This window comes from Pyrgilauda ruficollis, unplaced genomic scaffold, assembly GCF_017590135.1.
Source record: "Pyrgilauda ruficollis isolate IOZ18807 unplaced genomic scaffold, ASM1759013v1 scaffold205, whole genome shotgun sequence".
NCBI classification, from domain to species: Eukaryota; Metazoa; Chordata; class Aves; order Passeriformes; family Passeridae; genus Pyrgilauda; species Pyrgilauda ruficollis.
In genome coordinates, this window is record NW_024519763.1 from 401,545 (window position 1) to 422,056 (window position 20,512).

The 20,512-nt window shown below is 46.0% G+C and overlaps 1 protein-coding gene across 1 annotated transcript in view; it reads right to left on the bottom strand.

Moving 5' to 3' along the window:
* NEB (nebulin) overlaps window positions 1–6,124 on the bottom strand; it is a 98,124-nt gene extending 92,000 nt beyond the window's left edge. Inside the window, exons 1-4 of the mRNA XM_041467298.1 lie at window positions 6,009–6,124; window positions 5,192–5,300; window positions 4,647–4,712; window positions 719–763 (exon numbers count right to left, since the gene is read on the bottom strand). Of these exons, the coding sequence (XP_041323232.1) occupies window positions 719–763; window positions 4,647–4,679 (78 nt within the window). The 5' untranslated portion in view covers window positions 4,680–4,712; window positions 5,192–5,300; window positions 6,009–6,124. The remainder of the gene's footprint in view (window positions 1–718; window positions 764–4,646; window positions 4,713–5,191; window positions 5,301–6,008) is intronic.
* Window positions 6,125–20,512: the final 14,388 nt, after the last annotated feature.

Sequence of the window (20,512 nt, forward strand, 5' to 3'; positions counted from 1 at the left end):
CTGGGAGAGTGGGGCTCCAGCTGCCTCTGCTCTACATGCATTAATTTCCAATCAATTTAAATGCTTTATACACTTGCTTATCAACATAGTCATGCTGCAAGCAGTAATTTTAATACTAAGATTATAATGAAAACATCTAAAAATAATTAGCACAACTAAAAAAGGCGTCCAAAACCACCCAAATAAGTGTCAGGTTTTATTTTGTATCAATTAGCTTTATAAAAAATTGTCTTTATAAAGGAATTCATGAAGGTCAGAGTTCTGAGAGTTATTTGCATCAATGAGACAGAGCTGAAAATGCACCAAGAATTAATAACTTCTGTTTCTGCATAAGCCCATGCATAAAGAATATTTTATGATAACCCAGCAGAGAGTTGGGTTATAGCTGTTTCAGAGGTAGAATTTCAAATTATGGCAATCACTCCTTGGTGACCCAAATATTTGTTACCAGTGACACAATGAAAAATCTGCAAAACTGTAATTTCTCAGTGAAATTACACAAGGTGAAGGGAACAGAAGTGATACATGTAAACTGATCTTAGATCATCACACAGCAGGGACTTGAAGCAAAAATAAATTATTAAGCAGCAATTGTTCACTGATATTTGTGTGCTTAACATGAAAAATTAAACCTCAGAATACAAAATGCTGCTAATTTAGTGTTTCATGTTAATTACATGCATTTATGTGCTACATGCAGCATGACAGGGACCTTTACCTCGTGTGGCTCACCCTCCTCAATAATTGTCTCCTCAATGTAGTACTTTGGAAAAAAAAAAGAGAAAAAACATCATTGTTAGGCCAGATCAGCAAACTGTAGCTTCTGTGAAGCTGTTTTAAAACACATTTCTGGAGATACAGGATTTTAGTTCACAGGTGCTTATGGAGTCATTTGATAACTCTGAATATCCGTTCAAATTTTGAATTAATTATTGGATTTTTTATTCCATACACTCCCCAACTAATAATCATCCAAATAATTAATGGAAGATTGTTATCTAATTTTACCCACAAGAGGGAAGACATTGATGACCACATTAAAAGAATTGGCATTTAAACCCCAGGATTTTCCTGATTTTTATTTGGTGACACTCATGACTGTTGTCCTCAGGGTTGCTCCTACAAGGACACCAACAATTTCTGGCTGCTGGTTAAACTTTGTTGCTGATCACAACTCTGAGCCTGATGATTTTCCACCCATTTTACTGCCCATTATTCCCCCATAATTTATAATCTCATAAACTTGGGGATAAACTACAATGAGACGTATCCCTAAAGCAGACCAGGTACACAACCTTCTCTGGCCTCCCCTTGTCCAGCAGCTGTGATCTCATTATAAAAATTAATGAGGTTCATCAGCCATAGATTGCTCTTGACAACTCAGTGTTCACTTCTCCACATGACCTTCATGTCTTTTGTGTGTTTAAAAATAGCTTCTCAAAGGATTTGATCCACAGCCTTCCCAAAGAACAAAGGGAAGGTTTGAGGTTGACCAGCCTGTATCTTCTTTCTTGCCTTTCTTGAAGACCAAATGAAGCTGAACATTGCCCATGGATGTAGGAATGGAGTTTGTAATGTTTTAAATCTTTACATTTCTCCCAAGTTGTCTGCTCCTGCTTCCACCTTCAGTATATTTCTCTTTTTTTGTGTCATTTTTCCTCAGTCAGGAGCTCCGTGTTCCGCTACTCCACCCTTCTGCTGTTGGATTTCTGCACTTTGGGCTGAGCTGTGTGCTCAGGGAAAATCATGCTGGAGGCTCACCCAACGACCCTGGCTGCCTCTGCTGTTTCCCACAGGATTTTCCTCTAGCATCTCCAATTCTGCTCTTCCAAAGTCTGGGATGATTCCACTCATTTTGCTCACTGCTCCCTGTATCTTCAGCTCCATTGTCCCACGATCACTGCAGCCCTTGATCTGTGCATTTTCCACCAGTTCTACCTTGTTTGTGAGCACCACATCCAAAGGAGCATCTTTTCCAGCCGGGACAACAGAGTTGGGAAAGGATCTGGAGCCCCAGGAGCTCCTGAGGGAGCTGGGAACGGGCTCAGCCTGGAGAAAAGGCGGCTCAGGGGGGCCCTTCCGGCCCTGCACAGCTCCTGACAGGAGGTGCGGCCAGATCGGGCTTTGCTCCCAGGGAATAATCGACAGGACAATGGGAAACAGCCTCCGGTTGTGCCAAGAGAGGTTTTTGTTGAATTTTGGTGGGTTTTTTTTAATTTATTCCCCGTCCGCCACTTCCCGGCGGCGGCCGCGAGGTGGCGCCGTCCCGCGGAAATGGCGGCGGCGCTGAGGGGGCGCCGGGGCCTGTGGCTCCCGCCCCTGCCCCGCTCAGAAATGACGGGAAAAAGCTTTTAAAAACATTGCTGCAGGATCGGCACCCGCTGTCTGCGGGGTGTGCTCCACCTGCACTAAGATAAAATGGAAAAATGCGGGGTTTATGGTGGAAAGTCTCCTCTAAGCGGTAATTGCTTGGGGTCGCTTGCCACAGCTGCGGGAACGGAAAACCCTTTGAAGCTAAAAAATTTCTCGTTAAAACTTAAGCCCCTTTCTGAGAGCTCTTCCTCAAAGTTAGTTCAAGGGACCAAGCCGTACTTCCCAAGCTGTGACATACTGGGTGTTCTGAGGGGATTTCCATGCTGGACCCACCTTCGACAACACCTCCCACAAAACCTCCCACAAAACCTCCCACAAAACCTCCCACAAAACCTTCCTCAAACTTTCTACAAAACCTTTCACAAACTTCCTACAAAATCTTCCATAAAAACCCTCCCACAAACTTTCTACAAAACCTTCCACAAAATCCTCTGCGAAACCTTCCACAAGCTTTCCACAAAACCTTCCACAAACCCCCCTGCAAAATCTTCCACAAACTTTCTACAAAATCTTTGAAAAACCTCAAGTAACTCGGCAGCAAATGTTTGTATCACTCGCTGAGGATTTTTGCACATCCCAAGACAGCTACAACATCAAGTAATGGCTCGTGATTCCAGAGAAAGTTAAAAAATCGCATTTTAAAATCCTTGGTGATGCCTCAGCCACTCAACATTCAACGATCATGTCCTTCTCTTTCAGAAGATGAATTTCTAATAAGTTTAAAATCTTGGATTGATACAGGAATTAAGAAAATTCTGGAAAGGCTTAAAATGGTACCGGATGCTGTTGTTCCTGTTTTATTTAGCATCTCACCAAGAGTATCCCAAGGGAAGTGGCTAAAGCAGTGCCTCCTCAGCCCAAGGGATGTGATTACAGCAAGGTGGTCATTGAAAATTAAAAACAAAGGATGAAATGGGGCTGTGTGGACAAAAAGCCCAAAATACCATAACTCCTGCTGGAATAAATAAACAATGAGAGCAAATAAATATCCATTACAGAGAGCACACAATGCACAGGAAACATAAAGGCGATTACAAGTAACGTAAGAATAAGAAATTTAATGAAGAGTTAGTCTCATTGTAGCTACGTAGTAAAATGTCTTTAAAATCCACTTTATGAGTGCTAACGCCTATTTTGCAAAATGCATTTAACTACTCAGACTGGCAAATCATTTGGCTTTACTTCATTCACTATTTGAAATATATAAAGCTGGCAATGCCCTCACACCACCTGAAATCAACAGCGCACTGAACACAGTGTGGTGGCAACGAGTTGTAAGATGTTCACATTTATACCCTTCTTCTTTTCCTCAAACACTGAGTGATTTTTTTACGTGACTTTGTGTATTTCATAGCATTTACATCAATTTCTGAGTAGTAGCAATGCAACAAGTAAGACCACTCTGTTAATTTCGTGTACTGTTTCAATAGCAAAGTTATTGTTCCCATGGCTCTAGCTGTGGGTTGCCCAGTTCCTGGGGAATTTTTTATTCAGTTTCCTGAGTTTAAATGACCTGCTGGCAAATTAATGGAGATAGAACCACAGAATTACAGAATGCCCTGGGTTGGAAGGGACCTTAAAGATCTTCTATTCCACCCCCTGCCATGGGCAGGGACACCTCCCACTATCCTGGATTGCTCCAGCCTGGCCTTGGACACTGCCAGGGATCCAGAGGCAGCCACAGCTTCTCTGGGCAACCTCATGCCACAGCCTCCCCACCTCCACAGGGAAGGATTTCTTCCTGATGCCTAATTTAAAATCTACCCACTGTCAGTTTAAAGTCCTCCCCCCTTGTCCTGTCACTTAAGCCTGGCTCCATCTCTGCAATGTCTCAGGCTAAATTGGTTCCTGGTCCCCTGGTGGCACAAAGCTGCTGCATTTCTGCAGAGGCAGGGCTAGAAAGGGGCTTCCAAAGCCATCTTCTCCAGCATGGATTGGGTGACAGAGGGCAAGCCAGGAGAAAAAAGAGCTGGCCAGTGCATCTATAATTACGCAGGGAGTAATCAGAAAACCTCGCACTGTGAGTGTGGGATGGTTCCAGTCCTTGTTTAAACTGAGGAACTATGACAGGAACCAGGAGACTTTGCTCCTCCGAGAGCAACTGTTGTTGTTGTTGTTGTTTTAGTGATGAAACCATTTAATAGATGTCTAATCATCCCTAATCTTCTGAGAGCAAACAGCAGCCTCTGCTCCTGAGCAGCATCTCAGTAAGGTGATTAATGTATTCAGTCACAAGGCAGGAAACAAATTCCACTCTCACGTTTTCTTCTTACCTCCACAACTTCCTCATATTCTTCTTCCTCCATTCTGAGGGTTTGCTTCTGTCTCTCCCCCACTCACTGGTCACAGCAGGTGAAAATGTGAATAAACAGTATTAGCCCATGACTGAAAGTACCATGAGAAGTCAAGCTCATAAAGCTCATAAAGTATTTGGGGTCATGGTTAATAACTAGTCAGACCCTAAATAAAGTTGGGATCTGGCATTACTTGGACTGTTATGGAAAAATACTGGATTAAGTTTCAAACATACTGATATAAATTACAATTCTGGACAAATACCTCATTCCAGTTATAGCACCAACTCTGGATCAAATGAAAATAAAATAAAAGAGAATAAAGAAGAGATCTCTTGAAACATGATGTGATATTTTCATTACCACAGAATTATTTGAAGCGTTTTTCTTTACTCTGTGACTCTTCTACGCTATTTCATTATATCGTTCAAGCTCCTGTTTGAGTGGGAGATTTATATTCTACTATATTCATTCATAAGAAAGAGCATAATGTAGAAAAATATTTTAAATATTTTTTAAGTGACCTTAGGTTAATGAGGCAATTTCTGTCTTCCCAGCATCAGCCTACAGAGATGCTCTGGGGTTGTTTTTTTTTTAAGCTCTTGTGGGCTTTTTCTCTCTGTTTCTTCAGACCTGGAAAAGATGAAAATCCATAGAGTTGGCTGAAGTACATAGCAGAGATTAGTGTCAGACCCTTTGAACTAATTAATTAACACACTGATTTTGCTGTGAGGCAAAGCTACAATTTTCCACCAAGGTCTGCAGCTCTGTTTCTAATGTTGGGAGGGGATGAGGCTTTGGAACAGCTGCTCCTGAGTCCAGGGATATTTGCCGTGTAAACTAATCCTGCCAACTGACGGGGCACTTGGGTTGAGCTGGCTAAACTGCAATTCCTTCTGAGGCAAGGGAAGTCAAGTCATGCAGGTTAAATATAGGAACACGGAATACTGGCCCTTTTTAGTCCCAACAGGCTGAGAAAAATGCCCAAAAATTAATTGGGAAAATCATGTTGTATCCTATTAAAATAAATTAAGAATAACTCAAATAACGAGGGACAAGTCACATGAAGCAGTAGGCAGAGCTGTATGAGTAAACTCAAGAAGTGGGGTTTGCTTATAAACACAACCTCTTCAACCTGTCACTGTTACAACCTTCAGCCACACTTCCAAACCCCATGCCAGGTCTTTTCCTCCTCCTCCAACCCGCAGCCAGTTATTCAGCAGAAAAACTGACTTCCATGGGCAAAGAACAACAAGCATTCCCAAAAAACTACAGAATGGGGAAACAGCTCAAGATCCTCTTGTAAGGAAAAGAAGTGAATTGCATTTAAAATGTCCTTACCAGCGACATCCAGTAAATATCCTTTGGAGCAAAGGCTCTCCAGTCTTCCCTCCTGAGCAGCACTGGGTGAGAGCGAGGGGCTTTGGTGGCTCCGGGTGACGTGTGTGGCCCACACAGCCAATCTGGCTCCAGCCCGCTCGAGTTTCAGCCCTAAATATACTCGGTGACCCGGAGGGAGGGCACCTGTTCTCAGCAGCATCAGGGAGAGGGAGCTGGGCACCTCAGGGAACCCAAAACACACCAGAGCTGCGCTGGAGCTCACCAGGGGTCAGTGAGATGGAGCCCCAGGCAAAACCAAGGCAGTGCTCCAATGGAAAAAACATAATTAGCAGAGTTGATAAAAACATTGAATTTCGGTTGATGGAGGCAATTTCATTCCTATGATGTGCCTGAATAAGCACCATCCAAATTCAAGAATCTCTGCACTTGAGGAGTCCACACTGCAAATTAAATTTTAGTATAAACAGGTCTTTAATTTCACCCTGTAAGTACACCTGAAGTGCTTTCTCACCTTGATGCAAATTGTGTGTCAATGTTTTTAGCACTTATGAAATGTTTCGTAGCTGAGCACGCAGACCCAGGAACATGTGAAAAGCGACTGTTTGCAGGGAAGGAACCCAACAAAGAGCCAGCATCCCTGGTGAAGGAAGTCCAGGAGGAGTTGATAAACAGATTAAGTGACAGGGGAGCAACCCTGGTATTTTGGAAGGTCAGGAATGCCGTGATGTATGGAGCAGAACCAGGGTGATGATAACAGACGTGACTTCTTAGGGGATGACTCGGCGGACAAATAGAGTTGACTTTTGTTCTTCAAGGAGGTGCATTCAAAAGCCAATATCAACAATGATTCCTTTCCATGTGCTAGATTACATCATTCAATAAATGATTGTCAAGAGCCCTTGAGAGACATCTTTTTCTTTAACTCTTTCCAGAAGTTCATATTTATATCCAAATGAAATATCATATGTCATTCATTTCTGCCAAGTATTTTAGACTCTGCCCAGAGCTGCAGACCCTCCCTGCCTCCTTTGGCCAAGCTATTTTCAATTACTCTGCATTTTGCTTTACTAGGCAGTCCTTCCCCTTTTAATCTGATTTGTGTTTATTTAACTTTTTTAACCTCTTTTGAAATTGTCTAGAAATTAGCAAAGCATGTTGTTGGAGTCTCTGGAGAGCAACCTCAACGTAACCTGCTGCTCTCTGCTCCTGATCCTCCAGGTGTGCACTCCAGAAATAACTCACAGGCCCCTTTTCCTCCCAAGAGCTGCTTCTCAATAGATTGGATGCCAAACGTGACAACTTCATCATCAATAACAAGCCTTAATGGAGTGAAGGGCCAGCTTTCCTTATTGAACGTGTAATTCATTATTGTCATTCCAGCTCAATCCTGGAAGTTCCTGCAAAGAATTTCTCCCTCAGTGGTGCTCTGCAAGCCCTGTGTTACTGGAACATCACCTTCAGACCATTTTACACTGCTGTTAGACATCTTGTTAGGAAAGACACTAAACAAGGCTGGCATTACACGCAGGACAGCAGCACCACTTTTTCTGCCACTGAAATGCAGCTGTCTTTAGCGTGGCAGATCTTCAGCAGCACAGCTCAGGGCTGGAAAAAAGCATGGAGTAACCCATGGAAATTACAGAAGGGGGCTGAGAACAAAAGGATTATTGGTGAAATGAAAAGTCAGGCTGAACGTAAGAGGGGAGGAGGCTACTCTTGGGTCACTTGAGAAAATATTTCAATTCCTGTGTTTTGTGGCTTTGCTCCTTCAGCTCCAAATCTCAAGGAGCAGCTCTGAGAAAACTATGGCCATTGTGTGGGCAAGGAGAATCCCAGGATCCCTGAGGCTGGAAAATCCCTCCCAGCCCATGGAGTCCCAGCTGTGCCCATCCCCATCCTGTCCCCAGCCCAGAGACCTGAGTGCCACCTCCAGGAATTCCTGGGACACCTCCAGGGATGGGCACTCCAAACCTCCCTGTTCCAAACATGTGTGAGGTAAAGGGAATACCAATGGTTGATATTCCTTTTTTCTTTTAAATTGCTTTGTTGTGAAAATTTATGTCTGACTCTGATTTTTGACTGAATATTCACAAAACCATAGAATCATTAAGGCTGGAAAAGGCCTCCAAGATCATCAAGTCCAGCTTTTGACTTTGTTATGAAAATACTTGACTTTCTAGGGGACAAATATTTCAAAAGCATTAACTGTGCCCTAGGTGGAGCCTGGCAGCTCTGCCCCAGGTTAACACACCGGCCAGATTTATCCATGGCACATAAATGAGCATGTGCTCAGCAGTTCTGAGCTAAAGGCAGCAAACTGCAAAACTACTCAGGCAGAAGAAGAGGTTGTTTTGCATTTCAGTCACAAAGATTTAAAGCAAAAAAATATTTTCTTGTACTCAACATATATAAATATTGAGTTCAGTTAGTCCTGCTTATCCAACAGGAGCCACTCAGGGCATGATGTATAAATGTCCTGACATCCCAGGTGCTATATTTAACCTCCTGACATACCTGGACTTAACAAATGCTGTATCATTGGAAAAGGACATTTAAATATGTATTTGTGCCACTGTGTTTATTTTTAATCTACCACCAGTGAGTTCCTTCTCATTCTTTTCACTATTCCCCACAGCAAGGCTCCTCTGCCCCAGCACCTTTTGGTTTAATGCATAGAAATGCTGTGGAAAGAATTTTTACCAAAAAAAAAAAAAATAAAATTAAAAGTTTGGTTGGACAAATGCAAAGGATAGTCTCCAAATTAAATATCCATCTATTTGTCCGACCCCTCTGTTTTTACAGCTGGCCAATCTTTTTTCTTCTGGATGAAACCAGGCTGAGAGCACAGGCCTTGTCAGGGATTGCCTCTTGCCTTACAAACAAAAAGGTTTTTAGGAAAGAATACATGCTCTAACAAGAATTCCACTTTTACTTCAGAGCTGCTCATCCAGTTTCTCAGAGTACTAATAGAAAGTGTTAGATCACACCAAATAATATTCCTGGGGGCAGTGAATCAGGGTGCTGTGAGTAGATCTCTCCAGTGTCTTGTCTTCAGGTTTATTTTTGATGCTGATGGGCTGACATGGGGTGAGCAGCAGCACCACAAGGTAGTGTGGCTGTGCTCACGGTGCTGCTGTGACTCAAAAAGACTCTGCTGGAAGAGGAGGAATAAAGGAATATCGATATGATTGATATGGAACCAAAATTCATTTTATGCTTCCCAGTGTTCCTGGACAGAGAAGGAACTGTGGCCTCACCAATCAAATTGTTTGGGTATAGGCCCAACTTTTTAGTATTGAAGGTTCCCACCAGAACACTTCAAAGACTGAATCAAAAGATAATTCAAAGTGGGGAAAAAATACAAACAAACCTAAACTTAAAAGACGAAGAACAACATGCCAAATATTGGTTCACTTTTTTCATTGTAAGATTTGATAAAGCAAAGAGAAATTAAATGAACAAATGCATGTCCAGCTGGTTGTAGAAACTTAAAAATTTGGTTAATATTTAAACCCCCCAACACAGAGGACATAAAATCAGAGTGTAAAAGATCCTGTATATCGACACAAGATATTCACTGGGGCCATTGGCACAAGGAGAGTTCTCCTCACATGACAGCATCTGTCACAGCCTCCCCTGTTCTTTACTTAGGGCCTTTGAGAATCCTAAAAGAAAATATTTATCCACAAGATGATGTCAAACAGCCTAATTTATCTCCCCTGCTAATGTTCCCAAGACAGCCACAGGGTCTTAGACATGGGTGCTCATCAGAAAGAAGATACAGCAAAGGTCCTCGAGAATTCAAAGCCAGCTCTGATTGTATTGATCAGATTTCCTACAGGAGGTGGTGAGGGAAGCTGAGATTCAGCACCCAACTCAACATATTCAGGTTTTGGAATATTAATATCCGTTACTATAAACTAGGAAAGGAAGGTGAGGTTCTTCTCCAACCTTTTCTTCTTCCTGCTGTTTCTAAGGCAAATAAACTTTTATATTTTTAGAACAGAGGTACAAATATCAGCTGTAAATACCAGTGAAAAGCCCTGATTGGCAGCCAGAGTTTCAGCTCTTACCCTGCCTCCCACACTTGTCCCTTTGGACAAGCCTCTGCCTCACTACCCTTCAATAAAATAACACAGCTCTTTTATCTTTTAAAGACAAACTTTTTCATTATTAGCAGCATTTTGCAAATCATTGCAGCAGCTGCAGTGGCAGCTGTTTCTGTATAAGCAGATTGATCTGTTTAGAACTGTCCCATCCACGGGGGTGTCAAGGCCAGGTTGGATGGGGCTGGGAGCAGCCTGCTTTGCTGCATCTGCTTTCCCCTCCCCAGGTGGGTTACTGCTGAGGAAACACAATTCCTTCTTGGAGTATTCCTTCTTGGAAGAAATTCCTTCTTGGTGCTCCCTCAGGTGCCTGCACACGACTGTCCCACCCCAGCACCCCGAGTGCTGCTGCCATGAGGACACGTTCCAGTTTTCTCACAACGTGCCAGCCTCAGATGTCAAACCTGCTGCTTTCCATATCCTGCCCCTTCCCCCAGCTCCTCACTGAACTCCTTGCAGTGAATTTGGAGCAGAGTTGTTGTTTCTCACAGAACCAAGCTGAAACAATTTATGAAGAAACCATAACCCAGGCCAGGTTCATTTCTATCCCAGAGCACACTCAGATTATTTCTTATGTCTTCACATTTCTACCAAAGCAGGAAGGTTTCACACGGGGTTCTACAGCCCTGCCAACTTTCCACATCACCAACAAAGGGGTGGATTAACACAGCCACAACACAGAGGCATTTCCTGCTGTAAGTCCTCTGGGTGGAGGGACAGAGCTGAGCACTCCCTTTGAAACTGTGAGCAGAGCATCACCTTCATTCTGCAATCACCTCTGCTGCTTTTCCAGTTCAACCATTGCCCCGATACTGCTGACAGATGTTCGTGCCCTGTGTGAGAACAGAGGGAAGAAATCCAGGATTTACTCCCTTGGCCTCCATGCCTTTTTTCACCCAGGACATGCTTCCATTCCAAGAGGGAACAAACTCTGAACACAAAGGTGTGATTGAGGTAAAATTGTGACTGAGTCCTTTGCACCTTTTTTCTCCTTGGGCAAAAGAAGGAAAAGTGCTACTAACCCTCTTCCCCATTCCACGGGTTTTCCAGCTAGTGCAGGGTTCCTTTGTGGAGTTTCCAGTGAAATGGCCTCATGACCCTCCCTGCCTGGATCCCTCTCCCTCCAAGCCCCTCTGACTCCTCTACACTGCAGAGCAGTTCCCACAGCCTGTGGAAAATCTAACATGGATTCATGGGCTGTGACAGGAATCGTCCAGAGATCACAGAAGCTGCTGCCAGAGAAGGTCAAGACTTAGATCAAAGCTCAATTAATCTACTGAAGAAATCCCAGAATAACCAAATCTTCCCACTGATAGACAATCCTGCACCTTGTGTCTCCTCACTGAAGGATGCTGAACCAGAGCTCACATGTCCAATGTCACAGCCTTCAGCAAACCGCAGCCCATGTCTGAGACTTATTTTTAAAATGTTCTCTCTCACTCTGCTGATTTAAAAGGAACATATTTATATGAAAGGTTCAAACACCTCTGACTGTAAAACGAGGGGGGAAAGGCAACGTGCTGCACATTCCTGACTGGCATTGCTGGGGTGGTATCTCATAGCCTGAAATACAACCTGCAGCAGTCCATAAAATATTAAGACTGCTCGCTGGCCATGGCCAGGAATACTCTGCAGCAGCAGTTCCCAGGGGCAGAATGCTCTGTGAAAGGTCACTAACACAGCACTGAGGTCACCAGCACAACAGCCACCAGGAGTAATTCTTCTCTGCACTATTATTAACAGCACAGAGCAGCCACAAGGAATCTGCTGGGCTCCCACTGCTCTGCAACGGCTCCAGACAATAAAACCCAGAAAACAGAACTTTGTTACTGCACCAATAAAGGGACAATTAACCACATTAAGGAATGATAACATCACACATTTCCTCCCTTCACTCACTTGGCACTGGGCCATGCTCTCCTTGGGGACGTCTCCTCAGTGGGATAACCTGCAGGAGCTCCCGAGCCAGCAGCAGCTTCTGCAAACTGAACTGACCCCACTGACATCCCAGCAGTGACATGAGTGGGGACCTCACCTGAAGAACTCACAGCAGGACAGCTGGAGCCAGGCTGGGAGAGCTGGGAATGTTCCCCTGGAGAAGGGAAGGCCCCAGGCAGAGCTCAGAGCCCCTGGCAGGGCCTGAAGGGGCTCCAGGAGAGCTGCAGAGGGACTGGGGACAAGGATGGAGGGACAGGAGCCAGGGAATGGCTCCCACTGCCAGAGGGCAGGGATGGGTGGGAGATTGGGAACTGGGAATTCCTGGCTGGGAGGGTGGGCAGGCCCTGGCACAGGGTGCCCAGAGCAGCTGGGGCTGCCCCTGGATCCCTGGAAATGTCCAAGTTCAGGTTGGAGCAGCCTGGGATAGTGGAAGGTGTCCCTGCCTGTGGATGTTGAAACTGGGTATCTTTAGGTCCCTGTGAACCATTCTGTGATTCCATGGCTCTGAGGTTGACTCCAGACCTAAGGACAGCTGTGCTCCTGCCCTCACCCTCACAGCAGAAAGGTTGGAGGTGCCCCCCAGCCCCCCCCAGTGCCACACACAGAGCTGCTCACCTGGGTCTCCCCCATCTGTCCAAAATGATCCAGGCTCACTTTTTCTCTGCAAGGAGGGGTTAAGGGGGAAGAAACCTTTATTCATTAAATAGTTTTCATTTCCAAGAGTCTGGCAGACTTTCAGCTCTTTGAAAGCCATTCCACGGGACGCTGAACTCCTGATGACTTCATGGGGCTTTTTATAAAGTGAGATAATGGCAGTGGAGGGACAGAAGCAGCTGCACAATTCCCTGGCTGGCTGGGGCAGAGATGGCCCAAGCAGCACAGCCCTCAGCAAATCCATCACCCCAGGGATGCCAGGAGCGAGCAGCTCACGGACACGCTGGTTCCCAGGGCAGGAGCCAACTCACCTTCCATGTGGGAATGTCTTGTGGCAGATCTCGAGCACATCCTCGCTGTCTGCTCATCAGGGCTGCTGAAGGGTGGGGTGGTTTAATGCAATCATTCCCTTCACAGCCTGAAAATTCAGTGTTCATCTAACACAGGTTACACCATGTCGAGCCTTTTCAGTGCTGGAGATTCCCTGGCAAGAATAGCTTTGCTGAAAAGTACAATAAAGATTAAAACACAATTTAACTCTTGCAGAAGTGTTGTTAATCCACAGATTTCTCAGGAACAAATGTTTCTGTGCACTGAATTTTTTTGGCTGCGACACTGCAAATCAAGTAAATAATTTTCAGGTTTGAATGGAGTTGTTCCTACAATGATACAATTTTCCTGCTATTGACAGTCAGCAAAACAATCCGTGTAAAAACAAGCCATCCCTTCACCGTGGAGAAATACCGGAAAACACAAAAATGTCAAATTTACTGAAGGAGGATTTTTTAAAAAGCAGAAACAGGAGAGACTAAGGCAAGACTAAAGCTAGATTGTCCCAGGCATGGCAGGAGCCCAGTGAAGCAGCACAAAATTGTGGTGCTACAGGGAAGGAGGGAGGCAGGGGATTTCTTTTGGTGCACTGGCCTAAAGAATTTCATTCCCTTGGAAAAAGCAAAATAAAACTCTTCATTTGAAGTATTTGCTATAAAAAGGAGGATCCTGCCCCCATCTGGCCTCCCTGGAAGGGAACAGCTGGAGCAAGAAATCCCAGATTCACAGAGCTGCAAATCCTGCTTTGGAAGGGACTCACAGGGATCATCCAACCCAGCTCCTGCACAGGACAGCCACAGGAATCCTTCCCAGCGTCTCTGGGAAGTGCTGGGATGGGAACACCGAGTCCCCAGGCACTGTCTGAGCTCAGAAACAGACAGGAATTCCAGCTTTGGGTGCAGGTGGCATGGCAGGGAAGCGGGGATCACTGGAACCCACCTGGAGCAGCTCCAGTCCTATCGCTTGTTTGGGATGCAGGTGGGTCCCACTGTGCTGTGTCCTGGGAATACCCACCCTGCCATCTGCCAGGGCATGGCAAGGGAGCACAGTGCCCACCATCAGGAAACACAAGGATGATGGTTTCATTCCCTTTGCCTCCCTAAATCCCTGCCACGCCACAGGTTCCGTGTCACTGCCAGGCAGAGACACCTTCTGGCTAAATGTCCCAGCCTCCGAGCTGTGAGGAGGAAAGGGGAAGAAAAACCCATGGCCAAAATCCTGAGGGGCCTCTTGCTTTCAGAGGAGCAGAAATAAGGTTCCATTTTAAATCTCCAAGTAGCTGAAGCCCAGATATCCTCCAAGCCCTTCCCCACCTCGCTGCTCCAGCCTGTCAGTCCTCCACTGGGCTCAGCAGGGAACAGTGCTGCTGCTGCTCCCAGCAGGAAAACCCTGCAAGAATGGGATTTTCCCACCTTATCTCAGTTAAAAGAGACCTAACTTGCCAATATGCACAGTTTATGCATTATCCCAGTGTTCTCTTGGAAACACCAGGAATGAATGGTCTGAACATTGGTGGGAAAATTGTGCCTGGCTTCAGGCTGCCCTTGCCCACAGGATGGCAAAGAGGGGCTGTTCTCCCTGTGTTCTCCCAGTCCCTGTCCTTCCCAGGGAACAGTCCACACTGCTGAACTCTGTCAGCACTCCAGGATTTTATCCTGGAGAAAAGGCAGCTCAGGGAGGATCTTATTTTCATCCACAACTTACCTGAAAGGAGGGCGCAGCCAGGTGGGGCTCGGGACCTGCTCCCAGGGAACAAGGAATGAGAGGGAAGAGCCTCAAGCTGTGCCAGGGCAGGGTTAAATCGGATATTAGGGAAAATTTCTCCCTGGAAAGGGTTGTGCAGCCCTGGCAGGGCTGCCCAGGGCAGCGGTGGAGCGCTCATCCCTGTAGGACAATTCAGACATTGGGATTTCTCAGGAAGATTTGCACATCAAGGAAAATTCAGGACTTTCCTCCTTTCATCACCTAAACCTGTTCACTGCGGCACCTTTGGCATCCCAGGCACGGTGGATCTCCAAGAAATTCCCGGCCAGCTGCACACAGACAGTTTGGTTTATTTGTTGCTTACACAGCTCTGATTTCCCCCCATTAACCCAGGTTTCAAAGCCAAACACACAAAAATGACACAACATCCGTGAGGATCCCACAGCACGAGGCCCTCCCTCAAAACTCTTCAATGTTGACACTAAATCTTTATTTCTGTACAAAAATTTAGACAATTTCCATTGTTCCCAAGGAAATCTGGATGATCTCTTTTACAAGGCCCCATGATTTTCCTGCATATATATACACACATATATGTATTTGAAACAGAAAAAAACCCTTCCAATTCTGAAGAATGAAGGTGAAAACCATCAGAACTGAACAATTAATGACAAGAATTAACTGTATTTATTGTCAATATTGTTGACTGTTCTGTAGCTTTACATGTATTTCATCCCCATATTACAATAAAAACATTCAGAATAACTCAATACAGACTGTGCAACAAGAGAGGAGCAACACAACCTGTAATTTAAAAAGTGGTAATAGCATCAAGAAAGTATTAATTATTAAATTAATTAAAAATGTATTATTTAATAAAAAAAAAAACAACAAAGGAGAACTCAGCAGCCTTAACTTTTATACACTCAAGGAAAAGAGCCAAAAAGTAACAGTTTCTGTTCAAAAGCCTATTCACAGTTCCATACACCAGGCACAAAGGCCTAAGGAACGCACAGTTGGGCTAAACCAGACAAAAAAAAAGTGTGAGAACGGTGGCTTCTCTTTTAATCACCTAATATTTAACTGTTTTCCAAGGAAAACTAAAAGCAGTTTTCAGAAGTTATATCAAAGTCAAGGAATAATGGAGTTAAGAGGGACAAGCAGGAAAAGACCTGGCTTTAAGGCAGCTCAGCATTCCTTCACCCACCACAAAAATGTCCCAGGAGAACCATGGAATCCCAGACTGGTTTGGGTTGGAAGGGACCTTAAAGATCATTTAATTCCAACGCCCTGCCATGGCAGGGACAGCTCCCACTGTCCCAGCTGCTCCCAGCCCCAGTGTCCAGCCTGGCCTGGGGCACTTCAGGGATCCAGGGCAGCCCCAGCCTCTCCGGGCAGGCAGAGCAGCAGCACCAGGGAGGAGCTGCAGCCAGAGCCCACCCTGCTGGGAAAGCGTGTCCCAAAGGAAACAACTCCAGCCAGCACAGCTAAAAGCAGAGGTGGGAGGATAAGGAATGTGCAAAGGCATTTTGGCATCTCCTACACCATCCCAACAGGGGGTTTGCTGCAATTCCTGATTCCCCAGAACTCCGTCTCTGTGCGTTATTTACAGGGAGGTCATTCCATGGGATCACCCCAAGGATGCAGCTGGAAGGGACCCAAGGAGGTCATTCCATGGGATCACCCCAAGGATGCAGCTGGAAGGGACCCAAGGAGGTCATTCCATGGGATCACCTCATGGATGCAGCTGGAAGGGACCCAAGGAGGTCATTCCATGCGATCACCCCATGGATGCAGCCACTGCAGCTGGAAGGGACCCAAGGAGCCCCAGATGGCACCCAGGGCTGTTGGGCTGCAGCGCTGGGCAGGAACACCCTTCACACAACCCTTCACACAACCCTACAAGTGTTTAGGCTGGAAAAGCCCTCCAAGGCCACCGAGTCCAACCTGTGCCCGACCCCCGCTTCGGCACCCAGCCCTGAGCGCCACATCCAGCCCACGAACACAAAACTGGGAATTTGATCTCCTAACTCAGCTTTGGCTCCATCTCTTTTGCTTTTTAAGGAGTTTCCTGCAGCCCCCAGCATTCACAGGTACCTGTGTGGGATACGTGGGTATGGAAAAGGGGCACATCCCTGGGATTCAGCATTTCTGACAGGAAAACAACATTTTGCACTCATTTTAATTCCCATTCTTGACATCAGCCAGCACAGACTTATCACCAAACTTGCACCAAACAATCCCCCACCTCCTCACAGAGTGGGCAGAACAGCACATTTCACCCCAAAACCACCTCAAAAACCAGATCAGAAATCACATATTTGCTTGAAAACTTTCACTGCAACTCCTACATACACAGTTTAAAGCAAACAGGCACATTTTACAAGTGTTTTCAACTTAAAATCATAAATACTGGTAGGTTTTAAAGAATTAGCAATTGGCATCATCTATAAATGCATAAGTATGATGGTACAGAGCTCCCCAGCCCAAATTTGTATTTGTTCCACTTCAACAAGAATTAAGGGAATGGAATGAGTTCCCTTCAGCTGCACAAAAACCAGAGTCTGAAAAACAGAAAGTGGCAAAGGGGAAACAATTCAAGGAATGCTCTGATCAAATTTCAGGGGAAAGAAAAAAAAAGTTGCTTAACAGAATCCTGGTTTACCTTTACTATAATAAATAGCTCTATAAAATGTTTGGGCTAAATGACTTTAATACCCATGTGTGAGTGCAGGCACAGGGGTGCTCCAGCTGGGAGCTGCCAGCCCTCCCAAGGCTTGGGATTAATCTGAAGCCATCATTTTCCACATTCTGAAATGAAACTTTCCTGCAGTCTCAGCGTCAGCCACGTCCCGGCTGCGTTCCTTTCGGGAAGATGACAAAGTCTGGAGGGAGAGAAGTACAAAGTACGGAGAAGATCAAAGGAAAGGCGGCCCCGCCGCGGGGATTGCTGCGGACACGCGCGGGTTCCTCGCCTCTGTGAACAGCCAGGACACAAGAGCTGCCCGGAGCCGCTGTTAAGCCAAGCACCGCAGGGTACAAACCTGCTCCAAGCCCAGCCTTGCGCCCCGAGACAGCTCCGGAGAGCCGAGCCCGAGGGCTGCAGCACAAAACCTGGGTGTGAAACATCCAGGGACACTCGACACGGGCACAGTGACACTGGGGCTGGAGCACAAAACCTGGATGTGAAACATCCAGGGACACTCGACATGGGCACAGTGACACCGGGGCTGCAGCACAAAACCTGGGTGTGAAACATCCAGGGACACTCGACACGGGCACAGTGACACCGGGGCTGGAGCACAAAACCTGGGTGTGAAACATCCAGGGACACTCGACACGGGCACAGTGACACCGGGGCTGCAGCACAAAACCTGGGTGTGAAACATCCAGGGACACTCGACATGGGCACAGTGACACCGGGGCTGCAGCACAAAACCTGGGTGTGAAACATCCAGGGACACTCGACACGGGCACAGTGACACCGGGGCTGCAGCACAAAACCTGGGTGTGAAACATCCAGGGACACTCGACATGGGCACAGTGACACCGGGGCTGCAGCACAAAACCTGGGTGTGAAACATCCAGGGACACTCGACATGGGCACAGTGACACTGGGGCTGGAGCACAAAACCTGGATGTGAAACATCCAGGGACACTCGACATGGGCACAGTGACACCGGGGCTGGAGCACAAAACCTGGGTGTGAAACATCCAGGGACACTCGACATGGGCACAGTGACACCGGGGCTGCAGCACAAAACCTGGGTGTGAAACATCCAGGGACACTCGACATGGGCACAGTGACACCGGGGCTGCAGCACAAAACCTGGGTGTGAAACATCCAGGGACACTCGACATGGGCACAGTGACACCGGGGCTGTCCCCATGCCTCGGTCACACACCCCCATCCCACACCTAAAGGCCCCCCAGTCCGAGCTGGTTTTTTTTTTTAGCCTCCCCAGTAGGACAAGGAGAGCACTGAACTGAAGATGTCCAAGGAAGGATTGCCAGCCTCCCAGGTAAAGCAGCATTTTCTGGCTTCATCCAGTCTCAGCTGAGTTTTGTACATTTACAAATAGGAAAAGCTTAAAAACCCCACCCAGCTCTGTCCTTACCCAAAGTCTGGCTTAAAAGGCTCAGGGTGGTAAAGTGACTCCACTGTGGATAAAGCTACAATAGAAACATTCACTGGTAAGGCCCTCTTAAGGCAAGGAGAGAATTCCTGCTCATGATTCTCACACGTGAAATAAAAAGCTACAGTGGCAGCCCCTTAGAATTCATCATTTTTGGCCATTTAATGTATTCACCACAACAATATATTCAAGTCACATCTGGATTTATAACCAGGCCACATCTGGATATCACACAAGTGCAAAGACATTTTCCTTCCTCTAGTGGTGCCGTGGGATCAGCCCTGCCCTGCCCAGGGCTGCTCAGCACATTCATCTCAATTAGCTGAAAACGACTTTTCAGCCCTAATTAATCTGACAGTGACAAACTTCGTGTTCCACCAGCCAGCATGGAAGGAAGCACTGCCACCAGGAGCTTCCCAAGGCCAAGGATTCCTGGATTGAGTTATTTAAACAGTCCCTCGACAGGAATTCCAGCCAACCACCCTGACACAAGGACAAATTCAGTATGTCCTGTCCCAAACTCAGTGATGCCTGATAAATGGCAAAGTGCTTGGAATGGCAGGGATAGGAGAACTGTAACAAATTAATCACAAATCCTGTTAAAACTTGGGTGTGGGGAGGGGAAAACCCACTCATTTCCACACACTGGGAGGCTTTTATGCATATGTATCTCTGTTCTAAGGGAATAGGAAATAAAGCTGATTGTGGAATTAGTTTTAGGCACTTGAGCTGCAGAGATGTGGAAGGTGCTGGTCAGGTGCATTTACCACTCTCACACCTACACAATGCTCAGCAGAACAGCTGCTCAGCCTCCCAGAAAGAAAAGATATTGAAAAATGAAGCTGTTCACATTCCCCAAGTTTATTTTCCACCTCTCCTCACAATTAAAGACCTGTATAATTCCCAGATGCCAGAGGCAGCATATTCCAGAGATGATTTACCCAACTGATGATCTTCTCAACCAAAATAAACATTTGAAGTATCAGATTATTGAAATATGACTTTTTTTTTTTGCTACTGAAATGCCATTTTGCAGCATTACTTCAACAACCATTTTTAAGGCCCCTCCCTTTTGCCAAGAATGAATTTCATGGAGAACAAAGGCAAAGCTTGAGCTTCAGCTGGAAGCCAAGGCAGCAGAACCCCGAGGGTGAAACATCAGCACACACCAAGGTCACACTCAGGGCGAGGCAAGCCCTGCCCAGCCATCCCCCAGTGCAAAGCTCCCTGGATTTTCTATGGACACAGCTGGGAGAAAAAAGGGAATTCCCCTACAGGGAAAAGAAAAAAGCTGTCAACAAGGAGCACTTACACAGAACACAAAGGGGTCCAGAGATCAAAAGTTTGGCTGATCTTCTCAGTGACTAAATTTAAAACACACATGCACTTCAAAGCACCATCACAGCAAATATTCCAGGTGAGAGCCTGGAAATGATCACAGAGTCTGGAATAGATCACAGCAACCATTGCAGTGAGTCTGGAATTGATCACAGAGTCTGGAATTGATCACACCAACCACTCCAGGTGAGTCTGGAATTGATCAGTCTGGAATTGATCACAGCAACCACTCCAGGTGAGTTTGGAATTGATCACAGCAACCACTCCAGGTGAGTCTGGAATTGTCACCTCTGCTGAC